Genomic DNA, 22,439 nt, shown 5'->3' on the forward strand with positions numbered 1-22,439 from the left:
GAATAAAACAGCAATGCATTATGTAAAGGGCACATTTCCTTGAGTGTTTACCTTATAGCTGCATGAGCTAGACTTGTACAGAAGCTCTGAAAAAATCCCCAGGGCTGTCATATTCATAAGTCTTTCTGACCCATTCAGACAGATGTTGGTATATTACTTGGCGCATACTATAAAACTTACCTTTCACTTATGGAAATGTGCTTGTACTTTGTTCCCCCAAAAGCAAATACAGAGACTATGAGACATGGGATAATAATAGACCTTTGGACACAGAGACATAAAATGGAATGTATGAGTCTTTGAAAGAGCAATTAAATACATTTTCATTTCAACAACCGAAGATGAGGAACCAAAACAGATGGGCAGGGGGCAGAATAAATGAGAGAAAAATCAGTATTCATCATGCCTCTTGGCATTCTAGTGTACCAATTTACTCTGTAGAATATTACAGTAAATCAGATCGAGTTCTGCTTTCCAGTCCCCAGTTTTTTCTTGCATGAAATAAAAGTTGAGAAAACTGTGGGGACTTTCCCTGGGAATTTCTAGTACCATCTAGTAAGGAACATCAAGCCATACCATTGTCAACCAACCCTCTCAATTCCTTCTTGGAAATAGGTAAGCTATACATTATACATAAATTAAAGAAAGGACTGGCAAAGAGCAAAGGGGCACAGAGCCCTAGAGACCATGGGGAGATGTTATATCATCAAGTGACTTCATGACCTTGAAAGTGGAAAAAGAGCAAATTACTTGTGCACATTCTAAGAACATCAGTGAAAGATACATCTTCACCAGAAGTCAAATGGAACTTTGAAAAGAAGGGTGAACTTGGGCTCACTGGGAAAGAAGACTTCAAATTCTTCATAAATTTTAATAAAAATAAGAATTGTTGCTGGGTGAAATGGCTCACACCTGTAATCCCAGCATTGTGGGAGACTGAAGATGGGGGGAATTGCTTGAGCTCAGGAGTTGAAGACTCGCCTGAGTAAGAGTGAGACCTCAACTCAAAAAAAAAAAAAAAATAGCTGGGTACCGTGGTGAGCACCTGTAATCCCAGTGGCTTCTGGAGGCTGAGGCAGCGAGATGCCCATAGCCCGAGTCTAAGGTTTCAGTGAGCCAGTGAGCAATGACTCCACTGCACTCTGCTCAGGGTATAGGGTGGGACTCTATAACAAAAAAAAAAAAAAAAAAAAAGCAAGGAAATAAGATAAAAATAAACAAGGAAATTAAAAAAAAAATTATCAGCCAAGTGCAGTGTCTCACATCTATAATCTGAGAGATTGTGGTGGGTGGATTGCTTGAGCTCAGGAGTTCAAGAACAGCCTGAGCGAGAGTAAGACCTCCAACTGTTCTAAAAATAGAAAAACTAGCCAGGCAATGTGGCAGGTGCCTGTCATCCCATCTACGTGCAAGGCTAAGGCAAGAAGATCTCTTGAGCCCAAGAGTTTGAGGTTGCTGTAAGCTGTGACACCACAGCTATCTACGTAGGCCAACAGAGTAAGACTGTCTCAAAAAAAAAAAAGAAAGAAAAGGATTGTCACTAATGCTTGTTTCTAACCTTTAAAGTCTCTGATATGAATCCACACTCTAAATTACACATGCAGAACTTGAGAAAGTCTACCAATTATCTATTATTACTACCCCAGTATTTGGTAGCTTAAGACAAGTATGTATATTCTCATGATTCTGTGGGTTGGCAATATGGCTGGGCTTAGTCAGACAGCCATTTCATTGTCATGCCTAGGGATCTCAGATGGCTCCATTCACATGTTGGGGCCCCAACTGCACACGTTCCTTCTCTTCCTCAAGGAGCCTACCCTGAGAATGTTCTCAAGGCAGCGGGTTTCAGGAGTGCGAAAACAAACTGCAAAAGTTCAAATACCCCTCCACCACTTTCTGTTGGTCAGAGTGTGGAGGCTATTTTGGTCTGGTTTGGTTAGTCGCAAAGCAACCCAGATTCAAGGGGAAAGGAAATAAGACTCCATTTGTTCATGGGATGAGTGACAGAGAAGTTGTAACCATTTTCAATTCTCCTCAGAAATCTGGTCTCTCTGATCTGGTCAGTATCTGTGTTGTTTCCTCATAATACTCTAAACCTATTTTCTTCCCATCCCTCCTCCATTCCAATATCTCTTTCCTGGGTCGAATCTGAATTACCCCAACAAGGCATCATAGCAATCATCTTTCTTCATTTCAGAGAGTCTCTTCCTCTCTAATCACAGCATAGTTTTCTCTCTCTCTAATCATTGTTTTTATCCCATCCCCCCATTCTTCACATCTCTGCGAGGCTCTCCATCTCACATTCAGACGTTTCCTGTCTGGCTGACGGCACCGCCTCTCTCCTTCCGTCTCTCCTCTCCTCTTAACATTCACTCTCCCTGATCTTCTCACCCTCCCATGGACCTGAATACCTGCCATGGTCAGATATTAACCTCTGCCATTCCCTTAGTCCAAAATATTCTTCTCATCTTTCACAAGTATTTACTAAATGTTTGTTATGTGCGAGACAATGTTGTAGGCGCCGTGACCAAGATGTTTAAGGTCCTCTCTGTAGTGAGGGAGAAACAATGCAGTGTAAATAAAGGAAATACATAGCTCAGACAGGCCTGAATGTTAAGACAACAAAGGGCGTGCAGGAGTGACTGATGGGTATTTCAGGGAACAGAAATTTCAGAGTCGTCAGGCGCTTTCCCTGTGAGGAAGTAACACCGGAGCATTTGACCTGGCCGTGACTAGGGGCAAGGTGAGTGAAGGTGCAGAGAGACTGTTCCAGGCAGAGCAGACAGCATGCAACATGATCTCCTTCACGGCCTCGCTCTTTTTAGCATTGAGCATCCCTGCAGTTTATCATCTGGTCCAGTGGTTCTGATCCCTGACTGCATAGTAGAATATTCTCAAGTCTTTTTAAAAATAATGATGCCTGGACCTACTGTAAACCCATCAAATCAGATTTCCTGGGGAGGGCAAGGGGCAGGACCCAGACGCCCGTCCTTTATAAATTCCCATACGATTCTAATGCGTATCCAATGCTGAGAAGCCACTGAGCCACAGCAGGGTTCCTCAGACTGTGCGTAGATCCACAGGATCTTTCTCAAGTGCAGATTCTGATGTCCTAGATCTGGGGTAGAGCCCAGGATTATGCATTTCTGATAAACTCCACGTGATGCCAGTACAGCTGCTGCTCAGAGTGGGACGCACAGAGCCCGGTATTGTATCACTCAAAAGCTTGCTAGGAAAGTACGTTCTCAGAGAGTCAGAAACCAGGTGATTCAGTCACCTGCCTCAGAAGTACTGGGGCCATAGCCGGGCCCTCTGTGAGTTCAGAAAATGCTACAGGTGATTCTGAGGTCCACAAAAGCTTGAAAACCGGTCTGTGAATCTTGATGTTTAGACATGGTCAATTTGGCGCTTAACGGTGCTCTGCGAGGTGTTTTCTGTGATCGTTTCATGGAGACAGGCCTGTTGAAGCTGGCACCGAGTGAGGGTAGGAAGCCAAGACGCTCTCTTTCTTGTACTTAGTTTGTATGCGGTGCAAATCCTCTTTCATTTGGTAAAGGAGAGAGTAAAAGGTACAGCTCCAGTTCCAGTCTTTTGCTCCTGCCTCCCAAGCTTCTTTGTTCACTCAGCTTGTAAAGCGCCAGGAGCTTCCGAAGCCCCCGCAGTGGACGCGCTACAGTTGCAGGTGTCACCGGCGAGGAGCTGATTTATGAAAAGCCCTGCTGGGGCAGTTTAATCCCTGTGAAGGGATATTGTAACTCACCTCTAGCTGCTGTCCTATCAAAAAAATCACCCTCTGTATTCCTTCTCTTTGTTTACAAGCTTTAGTTAATGGTTTTCTCTCCATTAAGCAGCTCAGAGGAGTGCTATTTAGAGAACTAATTGAATTCTTGCCAATTTGGGGCATGATCCAAAGCTGCTCCAAATCTCAGTATTTTCCATATTATGTATGTCCTCTATTCTAATATGTGTGTAATTCTGATAGCCCTATCTCAAGCCCGAGATAGAAATTGTAACCATATGTATGAATGCATACCATAAATATGGCACTTTCAGCTCCTCAGTATGAAGATAGACTTATTATTCTGCAATGCAAAACTGAAAAGTTCAAATTTTATTGGAATTTTTTTAAATCCTCCAAAAGAATCGATGCATATTAATTTTAGGAATGTTACTATTATTTACGTGATTATTTTGATAATGAACACACAACAACCATTCTTCTCTCTACCAATTCTGCCACCACCCCTGCTCCACTACCACCAAATTTCAGTAGTTCCTCTTTCTGGTTATTACGAATCTTATAGGTAGTTAATGAAAACTCAGGGAAGGGACTAGAGGTAATTGTTTTCTTCTTTGGAAGATCTTGACCAGTGTTTTTCAACTACTTTAAATCTCACACCACAGTGTGAGGTTTAAATTATGTTGATGAAAAAAAGAGTAAGAAAAGAATATACTCCCTGTGCTTTGAACTTGTTTTGCAAATAATTTAATTAATGATATTTTTTAAATTTCTCAGCAGACCTACGATCCTTTCACCGGAGGACCACCAGTTGAACTGCTGTGGCACACCAGTTGAAAAATCACTGGTCGTGACTTTAGGCAATTAGGGAACTTCAAAGACAATTTTATCCCGTGCTTTGGGGGAGATGGTGGGGGCCGTGGGGGCTGCTGTGTGTAAAAAGTGCCATATTTGAGGGTATCAGCTTCTGAACCCCAACAGTCTTAAAGGAGAACTTTAATACTTTGGCACTACACTTTGCCCTCCAACCCTATTTGCTCCTTCTCTTTGGTCTCTCTTTTTATATCATCTTCTGAATTTCAGGTTCTGGGAGATGGGTATATCTGCTCTTTTGTCATCCTCATCTTTATTTTCTTCCTTTTTTTTTTTTTCTGAGACAGAGTCTCAAGCTGTCGCCTTGGGTAGAGTGTCATGGTGTCACAGCTCACAGCAACCTCAAACTCTTGGGCTTAAGTGATTCTCCTGCCTCAGCCTTCCAAGTAGCTGGGACTACAGGTGCTCACCACAACACCTGGCTAGTTTATTTTGTTGCAATTGTCGTTGTTTAGCTGGCCCAGGCTGTGTTTGAACCTGCCAGCCTCGGTGTATGTGGCCAGCACCCTACCCACTGAGCTACAGGCACCACCTGTCATCCTCATCTTTTTTCAACCATCATTCATTCAATAGCATTAATTATCCAAGATGAGTAGCTTCATTTTTCACAGAATTATTCTTGGACCCTAAAATCTTTGAACATCTGCCTGGGATGTTTAGCAGAAGTAAGTATTCTCTGTCGCTTTCCTTTCACAGTTTGTGGAGATGAATGCACAGGCCTGCTTCTCGGTGACTTGGCTAGCCTGGAGCGGATGGCCATGAGCATCAACCTCACGGGCCCGCTGCCTGCTCCATACAGGATGCTGCATGGTCTGGAGAATGTGACCCAGGAACTAAAGGTAGGTTGATGCAGCAACAGCAAAAACCAAAGTCAAGGCAATAGAAGTTTCCCAAGGGGAATAGGCCATAGTTAGCAAATGCTCTTTCCACTCTCCCAAGTCTTTTCTAAACCAGTGTTTTTCAGACTTGAGAACTATAACATACAGATTTCTATTAAAAGAGCCTCATGTACCCCTTCCCCCCAGTGTTTGGACTAAATCAATTTTATGATGTTACTTAAATACATGCAAACATAAAATTGGGTATGAACTCCTCATACTTATAGCTCTATAAAATCACAACAAATGAATCTTTACAAAAGCCTACAAAACCAATAAAATTCAAATTAAAAACATTAATATAAAGTAACATGAGTTTGGCTCCAAGGAAATTGTTGCTTGCAACAAGACTAAAATATTGACATGGGTTCTTCCATCGGCAGGGGACAGGTGGTAATTCACTTCTCCTATCTTTCCACATGTGAACCAGAAAGTCCTTTGCAAGGGGTCTTGTGTTGACCTATGGCATTGCTTGACAAGTTCACATGACTTATGTGTTCAATCTGTCATATAATCAAACATCAGGTGGTGATATTCATCTGTCAGGTGCCAAGATTGATATCCAGAAATGCTTATATTAATATTTGAGATCACTGTCACTGCGAAAACACAAAATTAAAAGTTTGTACTAGACTGTTTCCACATTCTGGCAATTGTAAATTGAGCTGCAATAAACAGTCTAGTACAAGTGTCCTTATGGTAAAAGGATTTTTTTCCTTCTGGGTAGATGCCCAGTAATGGGATTGCAGGATCAAATGGGAGGTCTAGCTTGAGTGCTTTGAGGTTTCTCCATACTTCATTCCAGAAAGGTTGTACTAGTTTGTAGTCCCACCAGCAGTGTAAAAGTGTTCCCTTCTCCACATCCACGCCAGCATCTGCAGTTTTGAGATTTTGTGATGTGGGCCGTTCTCACTGGGGTTAGATGATATCTCAGGGTTGTTTTGATTTGCGTTTCTCTAATATATAGAGATGATGAACATTTTTTCATGTGTTTGTTAGCCATTCGTCTGTCGTCTTCAGAGAAAGTTCTATTCATGTCTCTTGCCCATTGATATATGGGATTGTTGGCTTTTTTCATGTAGATTAATTTGAGTTCTCTATAGATCCTAGTTATCAAGCTTTTGTCTGATTGAAAATATGCAAATATCCTTTCCCATTGTGTAGGTTGTCTCTTTGCTTTGGTCATTGTCTCCTTGGCTGTACAGAAGCTTTTCAGTTTAATGAAGTCCCATTTGTTTATTTTTGTTGTTGTTGCAATTGCCATGGCAGTCTTCTTCATGAAGTCTTTCCCCAGGCCAATATCTTCCAGTGTTTTTCCTATGCTTTCTTGGAGGATTTTTATTGTTTCATGCCTTAAATTTAAGTCCTTTATCCATCTTGAATCAATTTTTGTGAGTGGGGAAAGGTGTGGGTCCAGTTTCAGTCTTTTACATGTAGACATCCAGTTCTCCCAACACCATTTATTGAATAGGGATGTGGAAACAGCCTAAATGCCCACCAACCCAGGAATGGATTAACAAGATGTGGTATATGTATACCATGGAATACTATTCCGCCATTAAAAAAAATGGAGACTTTACATCCTTCGTATTAACCTGGATGGACGTGAAAGACATTATTCTTAGTAAAGCATCACAAGAATGGAGAAGCATGAATCCTATGTACTCAATTTTGATATGAGGACAATTAATGACAATTATGGTTATGGGGGGGAAGCAGAAAGAGGGAAGGAGGGAGGGGGGTGGGGCCTTGGTGTGTGTCACACTTTATGGGGGCAAGACATGATTGCAAGAGGGACTTTACCTAACAATTGCAATCAGTGTAACATGGCTTATTGTACCCTCAATTAATCCCCAACAATAAAAAAAAAAAAAAAGTTTGTACTAGAGAGCTAGTAAACCTTTGAAAGTACTTCAACAAGCACCAACGTGAAAAACCCTGTATTAAAACATCATTGAAACTTCTGCTAGGTAATGGGATGGTAGGAAATGTTAAGGAAATTAGGGTTATTTCACCTGATGAGAAAAGATGAGAAGTGGCATTTTACACATTATCAGTCAATTGTCAGCTATTTATTGAGAAATTGTAGAATTTTCAGCCTTGTACTTGGTTTCTTGGGGATTTCATGACTCTTATAATGTCTTCTTTACCCTCAGGAGGCTTAGATTCTATGTGGTTGTAAAATAATTGTTAAACAATAATCAAGCAATTAGCAAAAATACATAATTACCGTATGACTTACAAAGATTTTAAGTACAATAGTGGACAAAGATTGGAGAAATCAGTCAGGTTCAAAGTGGCAGCGAATGCACCATTAATGATAGAGTATAATTTGTGTGGGAACTTGAAAGACAGACACCATTTTAATGGGCAGAGAAGTATTGGTTGAGACTGGATGAATAAATCTAAAATTCATGAGGCTTTGGTAAGTACTCTTCTAGGGAATATATTCTTTATTCTTTGTCATGGCCTTTAAGTTAAGTATTAATATTACTGTTTTCCAGAAGATGAAACCCACAATGATAGTGGCAGGAATCACTACCATGTATTAAAAACTAGACAATTGACTCAAGTCTTACAACTCCTACAGAAACTCCAAGAAGAGCTAAAGTTGTCTTGGACTGAATGTTTATATCCCCTAAAATTCATATATTGAAGTCCTTTCTTACTCCATTTTGCTGCCATAACAAAATACCATTAACAAGTTAGTTATAGACACCAGAAATATATCTCTCATAGTTCTGGAGGCTGAGAAGTCTGAGATTAAAGTCCTGGCAGGGACAGTGTCGGGTAAGGGTCTATTTCTCATGGATGGTGACTTCTTGCTGTGTCCTAACAAGGTGAAAGAGAATAGCAAACTCCCTGGTGTCTCTTTAATAAGGCACTGATCCCAATCATGAGAGCTCTGTCCTTGGGACCTGCTCAATTCCCAAAGGCCTCATCTCCTAATACCATCAAGTTGTGGGTTAGAATTTTAACATATGAATACTGGATTGACACAGATATTCAGACAACAGCAAGCCATAACCTCCAATGTGGTAGTATTTAGAGATTTCTCTGCCATGTGAGGACACAGAGAAAAAGGCACCCCTACTTATGCAAGCCAGTGAAGAGAGGAAGAGGTGTGATGAACTCAGCCTGTCTGGCAGACATTACAAGGCAGACCTGCTAGTGAGAGATTAGGCTGAAGATGTCAGCAGGACAGGCTGACATGAAAGACAACCTTGAAAGCCAAGGCAGAGGAAAATGGGTTTACTTACACTACCAGTATTCGAGGTGAAGAGTTTCAATAGAAGGAATTCTGACCAGTCATTTTCCTTGTTGTGGAGTGAATACAATGAAAAGAAATTAAACTAGAAGGGAAAACATTTTGATTATATAGAAAACATTTTAAAACTAATACTTAAGCACTGATGGTGAAGTCCTGAGGGTCCTAGACAGGAGGATAAAATCTATGGAACATCATCTAAGCCAAAGGATTCAGCCACCCACCCTCTATGGGCCAAGTCATCTTGATTTTCCTTAAATTCCCATCTTTCTTTTTTTTTTTTTTTTGGCCAGGGCTGGGTTTGAACCTGCAACCTCCGGCATATGGGGCTGGCGCCCTACCCTTTGAGCCACAGGCACTGCCCATTCCCATCTTTCTTGATATTGTGTTTGCATTCTTCTTTCATAGTTTATTTAATATCTGAATACTTAGGATCCTGTTTTGATATTATAAAACCATAATGAACAATTAATTAACTTCTTTCCTGAGTTTCTTTAACTGTATCCATGCTCTCCAGGTTCCACACAGATACCACCAAAAGTACACATGATGGAACAAACTGGGTTTATTAACTTATTATAACAAAGGACTCTGATCACTGTGGGAAATTGTGGGGTGTCTCAGTAAGACAGTATTAGGAATAATTTACAGTATTTGAGCATGTGCTGGATAATTTGAAGGCAAGGTCAAGGAAGCAGGGTTTGTGCTGGTTGGGTGCTGGTAAGAAATGGGAATAATTGTATATCTTACCTAAAAGGAGAGGACAACAGAGGGACTGTAAGGCAAAGCTCGGTAAGGAGGCAGGAGCCACTCTTATTACCCAGGAAACAGGAGGTTAGAGTATTTTTTGCGACCTGCACAGAGACCATGGTTTTGTGGGTGCTTGAAGAAGATTAAAGAGTGGTATCATTTTTTGTTTCATTCATCTGTGACTCAGAATGACCCTGTCTAATGTTACTATTCTTTGAGATTATTTACATTCGATAGGAAAAGAATATGGCCCAGCAGTGAGTGCCAGGCCAGTACCTACCAACACTGAAGCCTGGCCAGGTCCCTGTACCAAGGGCTGCTCTTCTCTTCCTTACCTGTAAACTGAGTGTCTGTTGATTGAAATGAGAGCCTTAAAGAATCAGATAAAGAGTTCATCTTAACTCTACCCTTCACTGGCTGTGTGATCTTTAAGCCACAGTTTGCTCATCCACAAAATGGAATAACACTTGCCTCATAAAGGTATTGTAAGAATTAAATAAAAAAAAAACCCAAAAAACTCAGCACATAGTGATCTCTCAATAAATTACCACAATTTTTATTATTTGCCTGAATATTCAGCATGATACTCAGTGTCTAAGTGCCCCATTGAAATAGTGTCTTTCTCTTTTTATGAAGGCAAGAAGGCTATGTTATTTGAAGATATAGGAAAAAATGTGTTCTGTTAAATGTTCAACCCCAGGATCAGTGCAAGACCATTTGCTAAAATGTACGTGCTCTGAAATCTTTTTCAGCACTTGCTCTCACCTCAGCGTGCCCCCGAGAGGCTCATTCAGCTGGCGGAGGGCAATCTGAATACGCTTGTGACAGAAATGAATGAGCTTCTGACTAGGGTAAGTTGGCAAAATCGGCAATCTTCCCCAAACCAGACAGATTATGTAAATTAAGGAAAATTTAAAGTTCTGAAATGCAAATCTTGTTCTTCCTAATTCCCAATTTGGTGTATGAAATAGATGTATTATGACGTGCTTCCTCTACTTCTAAGCGAGTTGTAAAGACCAATAGCACACACACACACAAAAAAAAAAAAACAAGAAAAAAGTTTGGGATACTTGAGAAGTGTCAAGAACAATAGCTAAAAATACCAGAATGACAGGGCATTTCGAGAATTTTATTCATTAGCCTCCATGGTAATATTTTTTTTATTTTTATCAATTCTGAATTCCAGAAGTACTATATTTGATTATATAAAGAAAAAGAAAAACAAATGAAAATATTTACAGTCTCTTTGATCTCATCATGGGATTTTTTCATTTGCATAGAAATACAGCCTAAGTCAGTACTGCAAAACTTTAAAGCATTTAAGATACTTTTTAAAGTCAGAATGCAGAGTCCGTGTTACTTTGATCAGACTTTTTAAAGAAATTGTCAGTTTTAAACTCTCAAAAACTGCAAGGGGGTTGAAGTTCTTTTTGTTAGAGAAATGAAGAAAACAACATAAAGCTCGCCATCTTGTGGCCAGAAAAATGCATGCAGTGGGAAACCAGCTTGGAATGTAGAGATCTAGTTTGTATCTAAGAGCTTTAAATGACAAAGAATATTGAAGCCAGAAGTTGCTTAGAGATTATCTAGTCTATTTTGTATTTTAAAGAAGAGCTGCCTCAGGCCATGACAGTGAAATGAATTAACAATGGCCACACAGTTTGCTGAACTCAGGGACTAAAGCTGGGCTCACTCTTCAGATTCCCCCTGGCTCATCCTTTCTCAACATAACCTGCTATTGGTTTAGGAAAACGTCCACAGGGAAATCAAATAGGCTTCTGAGCACATAATGCTAAACAATGGCTCTGATGTTACTTTTCCAGATTCTCATACTAGCAATATAGAATGTATAGATACAAAACAGTTTCTTATTATATTTGAACATTGAATTAATGAATACATTTATCTTAGATTAATTCAACATCTAACAAATTGTATTTTTTACATGACTACTACCAAATAAGAATTTTAAAACACTTCATGGAAGAGTAAACTCAATTCAATAAGTATATATGAATGATCATTACATACAAAGCTCAAGTTAAGCATTGGCACATGAAAAATATTAATGAGGCTCAATTTGTCTTCAGGGAACTTTTAGGGGTGTGTGTCTTTGTGTGCGCACATTCACATAAGCATTCACATGTAGAAAGATAGGACAACTACGTGCAAATATGGAATAAAACATGCAATAAATAAAGGAATATGAAATGTTTAGGGAAATATGCAAAAATGGAATGATTTAATCTGGCTAGGAATAATTAGACAAATTCCATGAAAATGGTGGCATTTCATTTATTTATTCATTGATTTGTTCATTTAATTACTGCTGATTGGGGGTCTCCCCATACTGTTACGTCAACACTTCCCATAGGCACCATGACAGGCAGTTGGCATAGAGGTGTGAACAAAACTGACGGTCCTTGCCCTCACTGAGCTTATTGTAGATTGGTGATCCCAGCCTAGAGAAACAAGAAATATTTTGTTAGGAATGTCAGAACTTTATTATGTCATAGCCTACATCCTTTTATCCTTCCAACACATTCTCTCATACTTGCTTTTTAAATAGACTCTATTGTTTTGAGCAATTTAAGATTCAAAGCAAAATTGAGTGAAAATTTCAGGCTTCTTCTAAACCCCCTGTTCCCGTACACTGGCTATCAACCTTCCCCCCCACCATAGTAATTCATTTGTTACCATGAACCTACATTGACACAGCATCATCACCCAAGTCCATAGTTCACATTGGGGTCTGCTCTTGGCATTGTGCATTCTGGGGGTTTGGACAAATGTATCATGACATGTATCCATCACTATAGTATCTTAAGAAAAGCTTCACTGCCCCCCCAAATCCCCTGTGCTCTACCTGTTCATCCCTTCCTCCTCCTTAACCCCCTGGAAACCTTTTACTATCTCATACTTTCTGTCTTTCACTATCTCTACGGTTTTGCCCTTTCCAGAATGTCATATAGTTGGAATCATTCAGTACATAGCTTTTTCGTATTGTCTTCTTTCCCTAAGTACATGTGGTTCCTTCATGTTTTTTTTTATGACTTCATAGCTCATTTCTTTTCAGTGCTGAATGAAATCCATTGTCTAGATATATGACAGTTTATTTTTCTATTCACCTGCTAAAGGACATCTTTGTTGCCTCCTGTTGGCAACATGAGTGAGGCTGTTGTAAACATCTATATACATGTTTTTGTGTGGACATAATTTTTCAATTCATTTGGCTGAATACCATGTATTACAATTTCTGGATTCTTGGATAAGAGTATGTCTAATTCTGTAAGAAATTTCCAAAATGTCTTCCAAGTGGCCCGCACCCTTCTGCACTCCCACCAGCCAGCAATGAACAAGAGTTCCCATTGTTTCACATCTTCACCAGCATTTGGTGTTGTCAGTGTTTGAGACTTTGACCACTCTAGTGGGTTGTGTATGGTATCTCTTATTTGTTTTTATTTTACAAACCCCTAATGACATATGATAGCATCTTTTCATATATTTATTTGCCATCTGTATATCTTCTTTGGTAAGATGTCTATTAGAGTGTTTTTCCATTTTTTAATTGTCTTACTTTTTCTTATTATTGAATTTTAAGGGTTCATTTTGTATTTTGGATAACAGTCCTTTGTCAGATATGTCTTTTGTAAATATTGTCTCCCACTCTGTAGCTCCTGGTTTTTGAATGTTAAATATGATTCTCATATTCAAGGAAAATCTCATTCTTTTGGGAGTATCTTTCACTGACCGAAGTTTTTCACTTTAACAAATCCCAGCTTATCAATTATGTTTTTCATGGGTTGTGCCTTCGTTGTATCTAAAAAGTCACTACCATACCCAAGGCCATCTAGATTTTCTCCTGTTTGCTTCAATGAACTGTATGTTTTTGCATTTTTACATTTGGGTTTATAATCCATTTCCAGTTAGTTCGAATACTATTTTTAAATAAACTTTATTTTAGATTTCAGAAGAGTTGCAAAGATAGTACAGAGTCCCTGTGTACTCTGTGGCCCACTATTAACATTTTGCATTAGTATGAAAAACCTACCACAAGTCATGAGCTAATATGGATACATTATCTTTAACTAAAGGCTATACTTTTTTCAGATTTCCTCAGTTTTTACTTAATGTCTCTTTCTGTTTCAGGATCTCATTCAGGGTACAATATTATGTTGCCCATGTGATCAATATGACTTATTTTTATGGATGGTGACATTGATTACCTGCCTGAGATTGTGTTTGACAGATTTTTCCATAATAAAGTTGCTTTCTCCCCCATTTTCATACTCTAGTTCCATTTTTATCTGCCTATTCTTTGGATTCAGTAGCAAAAGATCTAAAAATAAGACTACTGAAGGCAAAGATCTGCTTGATGGGTTGAGGATACAAAGGAAATGTAACTTCTCATTAATTAGCTTTGTCCCTATTGCGTTCATAACTGGAAACATAACTGTCATGGAGACCACAAATACTTAGTCAATACATCTAATTCTCTCTTTTCCTGTGGTCAAGCTGCATGACAATCAAAAGGCAAATTGATACACATAGAACCTTAAAGAGAGGGTTAGATGACTTAAATAACCAATAATATCAGGCTAAGAATACTAAATCTTCTATTTCATAGTCATGAATGATCCTGCATTTGGGCCCAGAATATGAGAAAGACAGTGACCACACCTTTCTGTTACCCATAACTAATCAAAAGTGATGGTGTGTTAGACTAGGAGTGCATATTGGAATTAGCTGGGGTCAGATCCCACATGCAAAGGCTATGATGCAGTTGGTCTGAGGCACAGTTAGAGGACCAGGATTTTGAAGAGCTCCCCAGATAATTCTGATGTCAGCCAAGGATTATACTGCTGTGATTCTATAGTTACCTAATGGCTAAGGCTCCTTTTCCTCTGGAAAACACTTTGATTGGTACTGCCAATCTTTGTGATGCTCCCTTTTCTCTACTTTGTGGACTAACCACTCACTTAATACAATCTGTAGATAAGTAAAGTTACCTGGCAAGTTTTATCCTGCATAGCTGCTATAGGAGTTGCCCTCTCTTCTTCAAGCATTTTTATATTTTGTGCTCATTTGTTAATGGAGAAACTTAGTTAAATGTATTTTCATATACATAGTATTTCATCAATATGTAAATATTAGGTAAGAAAATATTATGTAATTATTTATATTTTTCAATATGTTTTGATTTATTTCTATTTTATTTCCTCCACTGGCACATAGGTTCCTTGAATATGAGAATCATATTTAACATATTCAAACAGCCCTACAATGTGTGTGGAATATCAAGACGCTCTTTGATGAGGACTCCATATATCTCTATAGCTACCATCCTTAGTCCTTTTCTCTTGTCAGAGCCAATTTTTTTTTAAGAGCTTAGAGACAAGTCTATATTCATTTCTCACTCCACTGCAGTCTGGATTTCCACTCCCAGCCCACTACCGAAACTGTTTTTACACCCTAACCAATGACAGGCGAGTGACTAAATCTGATGGACACTATTAATTTTACTTGGCAGTTTCCATTTTGATTCTTCCTTTCTTCTTGATATCCTCCCTCCTCCCTGTTCTATTTTTCATTCTCTGACCTTTCATGCTCAGGCTCTTCCTCTGCCGATCCCTTGAAAGTTGGCATTCCATGGCATCTAATTCTCAGTCCGCATTTCCTCTCATTCCATAGACTCTTTGGGGGGACTTTAGTTGCCCTGTGTAAGCTGATAGTTCATAAATCTATATTTTCAAAACAGACTTCATTCTCATGCTTTGGTCCTATGTATATAAAGTACTGATTGGACATCTCAAACTAAAACTATGATTTCCTCTTAAAACCCATATGGTGATTTATCTGCCAATATCTACCAAGTCACCCAAAGGAGAAATTAACATCTTGCCTTTCATTCTACCCTCTCTTTCATTCTTAACCCAATTCCGTTCCCTTCTATGAATGCTCTTTCCAACTCTAATTATTCATGTGGCAGAGTGAACATTCCAAGCCACAGATCTGATCAGTCACTCCATTTTTAAATTGTGCAACAGCTTTCCACTTGGTTCAAGATGGTCTGCAAGGCACCTCCCACCTGATTTAACCCTGGCTCATCTCTCATCTCTCCCCGCTGCTCATCTGGACCCCCATGGTTTGAGCAGAAAAGCCAGAAATCTAGGAACCCTGATGCCTCTTTCTTCCTCATCATTTTCCCTCTTAACCAACTGGTACCAAACACCGTGGCTTTCGCTTCTGTGTACTGCTTTCAAATCAACACTCCACCCTCATCCAGTCTCATAACCCTTAGTTTGGGATCACCAGGTTAGCTCTCTAGCTAATCTTTCTGCTTTTGCTCTTGTTCTCCTCCCAGTCTGTTCTCTACAATATGCCCAGAATAAACTTTGCTATCCCAAATGTGAACATGTCACCACAGGGCTTAAATTCTTCCTCTGTCTTCCCTTAGGCTCTTAGGATAAAGGCCAAAATTCTCCCCTTATCCACATCTCTCATCACTGTGCCCCTGGCCATCTGCACTCTAGCCACACCACTCTTCAGTCCCTGTACCCCACCATCAAGCCTTTCCACACATTGTTTTAATTACCTGGAAGGTAACATACCTCCCCCTACCTTTTGTTAATTTCAATTCACCTTTCAAATCTCAGCTCTTGAAAGTCTGTGACATTCCAGGTATGCCAAGAATGCTTCTATAGTTATCCTAGACCACTGCTTTTTCTCCAATTTATAATTACAAATTTATTTCCATGATCATTTGAAAAATGACTCTTTACTTCACCAGTAGAGAAAAGGGCAATAAGAAGTGTTTAGTCTTTCCTACAATAACACAGATATTATGGGCATAGTATCTTTTCAGTCAAGGTTTGTTTAATTAATTAATTGTGAGTCATGTAAACAATAACATTTGAACAACCAGCTGAAAGGTAAAACCAAACCCAAAATAACCATTGATTTTTGAAGTTCTGTAAAATGCATGACAATCAGGCATATATTTATAATGATATTATTAGATACTGTGTCTTGTATCTCTTACACGTTTATACTCTATAGGAGGACAGTGCTGTGTAATCGGCTGAACTAGATAAAAATACCAACATTTAGCTTTATTGACATTGTATTTTAATGCTTGCTGAGAATCAAATTTAATGATGAAGCATTTCCAAAATGATTTGTGTGTAAATAATATTATACATTTGCAGTTTATAATTTTTAAAAGGTTTAAGTTGCAGGCAATGGCTTTTATATTCTAAAAGAGAGAGAGTGAGAGTACATAAAAAGTCGTACTTGTTTGATTTGGAACTTTTAAAACGGCACCTGACATATTTGGGAAGAAATTCCCCATGAAACTGGCACATTGTCATTACAGGGGTCAGTGGCTGCTCCCTCTGTCCTTCCTAGCATGTTGTGGGTCTCAACAGCTTCCCTGAGGAGGGCTTCACTGCCATGAGGTGTACAGAACTGGCAGTGTTTGAAGATGACCCTTGAGAAAATCACAAAAGTGGTTCTAACTGAAATTTAATTTTAGCAAGAAACTATATGAGTCTGAAAATGCAAAGGTGGGTAGTTGCTAAGCAGTGGTGTCTATTCAGTGCTTAGATGTGCTTCATTAGATTCTAGTTTTCACATTAAAAAGGCATAAAATGAAAGATACTCCCCATACCCAACTAAGAAAAATAATGTGCAGGTTTTAATAGGCACAGTGAGAACTGCTTAAGCTAAAGCAAGAAAGTAACAGCTACATTGTTCAGGAGTAAATTAATGTATCCCTCATGGTAATGCATGCTGCCTAGATATAAATACTTAAAAAAAAAAAAGAGAGAGAAGGAAGAAGAAAAACACCTAGTCAAGTGAACTTCCGTGTGAAAAGAAAAGATATTCAAAGCAAAGAAAGATACAAGATACTGTGTAAGGTACCATTTACAAAGGAACACTGGGAAGATTGCAGAATGGAGCTATGAGGATGCAAAAGTAAGGAAATCGAAGACAGAGAATGAAAGGAAGATTGTACAACATGTTCGGACAAATGAGAAGGTATTTTTCAAGAACTCAAAGGACAAGATAATAGTGAAAAAGAAAGAGGATGACTAAGAGATACGGATGCTAATTTAATGAAACACCGAAAGAGCTGAACTGAATCAGACGAATAGTTTGTATCATGGACTATTTAGCATGCTTCTGCGACCTTATCAATAGCTTTTCCTGGCTGAAATTGATTTTTGTGAATTTTGCTTTTATAGGCCCACCATCTAGATCACCTTTCCCCAGAGGTGATGGTGCATTTGTCAGAGGCTTCCCTACGGAGTCCCTCATGGGTAGTTCAACATCATTTCTGATGCTTCAACTTCATTTCTGTGCAATGAGACTTGATTTAAAAATATATATCTAGATGATGGGATAAATTTTGCAATATGTTAATTTACTAAAAGCCAAAGCTTATACACTTAAAGTAGAGCAATGCCCTCCTCCCACCTAATGCTCAATTTTTTTAAATATTTTTTTCTAGTCTTCATGAATGTTAACCCAAGATAGAATAGTGAATGCTACAGACAACATATAAAGCTACGAGACAAAAAGCTTGTATGTTGTCTCTAATTCCCTACATGTGTGAGTTCTGTTAAACCACTTAACATCTCCATGCCTTTGTTTCCCCTGTGTAAAAACAGGGACGAGGCCTTTTATGTTTCTCTGAAAGCAGGAAAAGTAAATGAGACACCAAGGAGTATTGTAAGCCCTTCCGGACATGTGCACAGATCCGAAGTACAGCAGAGCCTGACCATAATTCACCTTCGAGAGTGCTAACTCACATAAGTCAAGGCTTTTGGTGTCAGTGACCTCACATCTTCTCCTCCCCTAAAGTGAGAACAAAAGACCAAAGGCTTCTTTTGTGTGCAGAGGGAGGGTATATCTTCAGTAATTTCTGCACTGGCTCTGAAGAGTTCTGCTCGCCCCTTCCTTCACTCCCGTCCTGCCATTATGGAACCCAGTGTGTAATCACAGGCCCAGTTTTGAATTGCCATGAGGCCAGCGGCTGCAATGCAGTGTACTTGGGGCTGGAGGCTCTCTTGCCTGGCTCTCCTCCCAAGCACTCAACTGCAGCTCTTAAACAGTAGCTTCCTATGAGGCTCTGAAAAATGCCCCGAAAACTGGCCAGCTGTCTGCTTTTGCTGGCAAATGTAGCACCAGGCTTACATCAGTTTGAATGGTGTTGGGAATGCGCCAACAGGTTTTAAAACGTCAAAGGTTTGATTTCATTATTCAGCCAATCACAAAGCATCGTTGACCCACTACATTTTTCCAGGCACTGTGACTGGTACTCTAAAGAATAAAAAGAGAAAAGACAGAGCTCTTGCCTCTGGAGCTTAGGGAGGCATAGCAAAGACGCAGCAAAGAAACTATCCACTACAGTCATGAATGGTGTAGATAATTGTTTTGAAAATCTAAGAAAAGGGAGCCTGGAGTAGGATAGGCAGGGGTGACTTTCCTGAGAAGGAAGGAAGGAAGGGAGGGAGGGAGGGAGGGAAGGAGGGAGGAAGGAAGGAAGGAAAGAGAAAGTTAGAACTGAAGCTTGAAGTCTGGGTTTATTCTGAGTAAGTAGAGAGGAATTAAGAAAAAAATCTTGTTTTGGATTATGTTCAAGAACATTGCATTGCTGTAATACTAATATAAATTATAATCTTTTGGTAATATAGAAAAGGTAGGCAAGAATGATAATAAGGTCGGCAACATGGGTTAGGAAAGTTGTTGCTTAGTCATGTGTGTGAGAACATTCAGAAAATATTTTGCTGTACATCAGCCATCATACTAGGAGGTGGATATAAAACGATGAATAAAACCGACCAAGGTTTTACTCTTCCTTTCAGTTGGGAAGGTAGCCAATGAATGAGTAAACCAATTATTTATTACAACTAAATATGAAATTGTAAAATATAAGGTACTATGGAAGAAGTGTTCTGCTGCAGAAACCAAGACAGGTACCCTAGGAACGGCCGTACTAAGAAGAAACAGCTAAATTGAAATCTGATGGATGACAAGAACCCAGTCTCTGAAAGTATTGAGAAGAAGCTCATCCCAGGTGAAGACAACAGGATACCAGAAGGCCCTAAGAGGGGAAGAGCTTGTCATAGTTTATATACTTAAAGGGAGCCAGGAAGGTTGATTGGATAGGGTATTAGTGATAAATTTTTGAACTTGTTTCTCATCCTAGGGCATGTAAGATAGGATTCTTGATATCATAACACTGAATTACTCATATAATCAGCACTAACAATAAAATGCTTGTTCATGTTGACAATTGCTCGTTACCACATAAATGCAATAGGTGAGCAGGAAAAACCAAGATGATGAATACTCTTGATTATCCGGAGTTTACAAGAGATAGAGTACCCATAAATACTTGTTTTAAAACAGATGCTTTGAGTTATTAATAAGAATTGTCTTACTTCATGGTATAAAACTAATGTAAATTAAAATCTTTTGGTAATATAGAAAAGATATTGACATAGCAAAAAATAAATTTTCCGTTCAAATCATAATGTACATTTTCTGTATAGTAAGAAATGCTGATGTTGTTACATTGATTCTTAAGATAAGATATTAGAAGATGACCGTGATGTTGATCAAGTTTCTTATTATGATGCTCTGAGATGGGCAAACACAGGCGTGTTAATCACGGGGCACAGTCAAGTCCAGACTCAAAAACAGCTGAAGAAGTTTAGGTTGTTCACATCTTAAGTAGTTGAACTTAGCTAATAATTCAAAAGTAGCATTTAAAAAAAAAATATGTGTTGAAAGTACTGAATGCAAAATTGTACAGAGAATCAGATCTAAGAAAATTAATAGGACATAATTGCAATGCTCACCAAAAAAGCAGGGATTTCAATAACTTAGGGCCTGCACACACAGTTTGTTTCCAAAAGTAATTTTTAAAAGTTTAAAAGTGAAAATAATTCTACTATTAATATTTTAGAAGAGTAAATTCAGCCTGTAATAAAATGCTCATTAATCCTCTTCAAATCATCCTATATAGACTGTCGCAAACTATAAAGAAGAATTTTTAAAATAAATTTTCAAATGGATTCTTATCCTTTCAGCCTTCTATTTATGCTGTTAACACTTAGAAGTTGAGAAATTAGTTGATAATAGTTGGACTTTATATTCTACCTTTTATGCAAAACCTAGAAAACTGCCCTGGGAATCACAAAATACAGTCCAATTCCTGTAGCATCTCTTAGCCCTGTTCAGTGCTGGCCAGACATTTAGTTCTATTTAAAATCCACTTATGTACATTAAAAAAAATTAATTCTCTGGTCATGCTTAGTATGCAGGCACTCTGGTACAAGATTGTAGAGTATTAATACTCTGCCAACTTGGACCTTATTCAAAATTATCTTGAGACAGTTTGTGATTCCCTGTTTCATTATCTGTAGTTAGATTGTCCACATCTTTTTAGTAAAAGAGAAGAAGACATATTATTACCATATGCATACACATAGAAAAATGAAATATAAACCTATTTCAGGGTGCTTGTAGCTATTAAAGAAGCATTTAATGTTATACACACCATTTTTATTTGACTAAACATAGTATATCTTAATCATGAACACACATTACATGCATCCCACCATGTAATATGGTATTTTAAATGTGAATAAAGGTAAATTTGTATGAGGATATGCTTTGGGACGTAGGGCTGTTTCGGGGTTCTGTTTTATTTTGTTGACAATAGTGTATGATTCTATGATTAACAACTTCATTTCCAGTGATGTCATGTAAGATAAGTTGGCAATTATTCTCCCTTAACGTTTTACTGACATCTTTAAAGTGTTATAAAACAAGCATTTACTACTGAGTGGCTAAGCATTTCCCCTTCTGTTTCTTTAATTAACGTATTGATCTAAACCAAATCTATAGGATCAAGCTTATTGAGACAGACTGCCTGTTCCTCCCTCTAGAGATCATTGCTACACTCTACACTCTTTCAGTAAATAAAATATGGATAAAACTGCAACATGTTGAGGCTGAAGATTCCATTAAGGACTTTGGCAACAGTACCTTAAAGATGTTTCCAAAATAATTGTGTTTTTTCGCTTCTCCTTTGCCATCACATATAATGACAATTAAAAAAAGACCAAATACAGCTCTTTGATTTCCATTTAATGGAAGAAGTAATAAAGTTTAATTGTATACTTGAGCACAGGGCATCATTTCCAGTACAGCTGATCAATAATGCATCGATTGCCTTTGGCTTAAAGTAATATTTGAAAGAAAATGTAGCCAGTGGGAGCTTAGCTAGCTGTAGCTTCATCACCTCTATTAATTATGCTTTTCCCAAATTTGGATCATTAGGCTACCAAAGTGACAGCAGATGGTGAGCAAACTGGACAGGATGCTGAGAGGACCAACACAAGAGCGAAGTCCTTAGGAGAATTCATGAAGGAGCTTGCCCAGGACGCAGAAGGTATCAGAAAAATCATGTTGTAATAATGATTTCTCCCAATAGAAAAATAGCGAGAAAGATTACAGAAGACTGGAATTTCTCTTCTAAGAGCTGACATTTCTAAATTCAAGAGTTGAGTTCCAAAGCATATTTTGGTTAAGATATCCAAGGTCATTATCTGCTGAGGACCTACAACCTACGGTGTTAAATTAGTGCCAACAGTCAGGGCATTAGCGATTATGAGCACAGAGTGACAGTAAATTCTTAAGGAATGCTATTATGATTAAATAGCTTCGGTTGGAAACGTCTGCTTTGCTATTGTTTGCATTTACAAGATTTTTTAATTTTTTAAAAAGCTAATTTTATCATTCCACTTGGTACATTAAAGCAGCTCTCTAATTTCTCAAAATGACTTTCAAATATTTAGTGCTGGTTTTTACTCAACATCTGCTGCTTGGGATTTGCATTTGCTACTTTACCACAGCT

General features: G+C 38.5%; 1 protein-coding gene across 2 annotated transcripts in view; it reads left to right on the forward strand.

Annotated features, from left to right (window-relative positions):
* The window catches only part of LAMA2 (laminin subunit alpha 2), a 656,330-nt gene that overhangs the window by 495,549 nt on the left and 138,342 nt on the right, over window positions 1-22,439 (forward strand). For both annotated transcript variants that reach the window (XM_053591647.1, XM_053591648.1), the window contains exons 33-35: window positions 5,309-5,451; window positions 10,261-10,359; window positions 21,863-21,974. In XM_053591647.1, coding sequence (XP_053447622.1) covers window positions 5,309-5,451; window positions 10,261-10,359; window positions 21,863-21,974 — 354 coding nt within the window. The remainder of the gene's footprint in view (window positions 1-5,308; window positions 5,452-10,260; window positions 10,360-21,862; window positions 21,975-22,439) is intronic.

The sequence above is a fragment of the Nycticebus coucang genome, chromosome 5 (assembly GCF_027406575.1).
Source record: "Nycticebus coucang isolate mNycCou1 chromosome 5, mNycCou1.pri, whole genome shotgun sequence".
In the NCBI taxonomy this organism is placed as follows: Eukaryota; Metazoa; Chordata; class Mammalia; order Primates; family Lorisidae; genus Nycticebus; species Nycticebus coucang.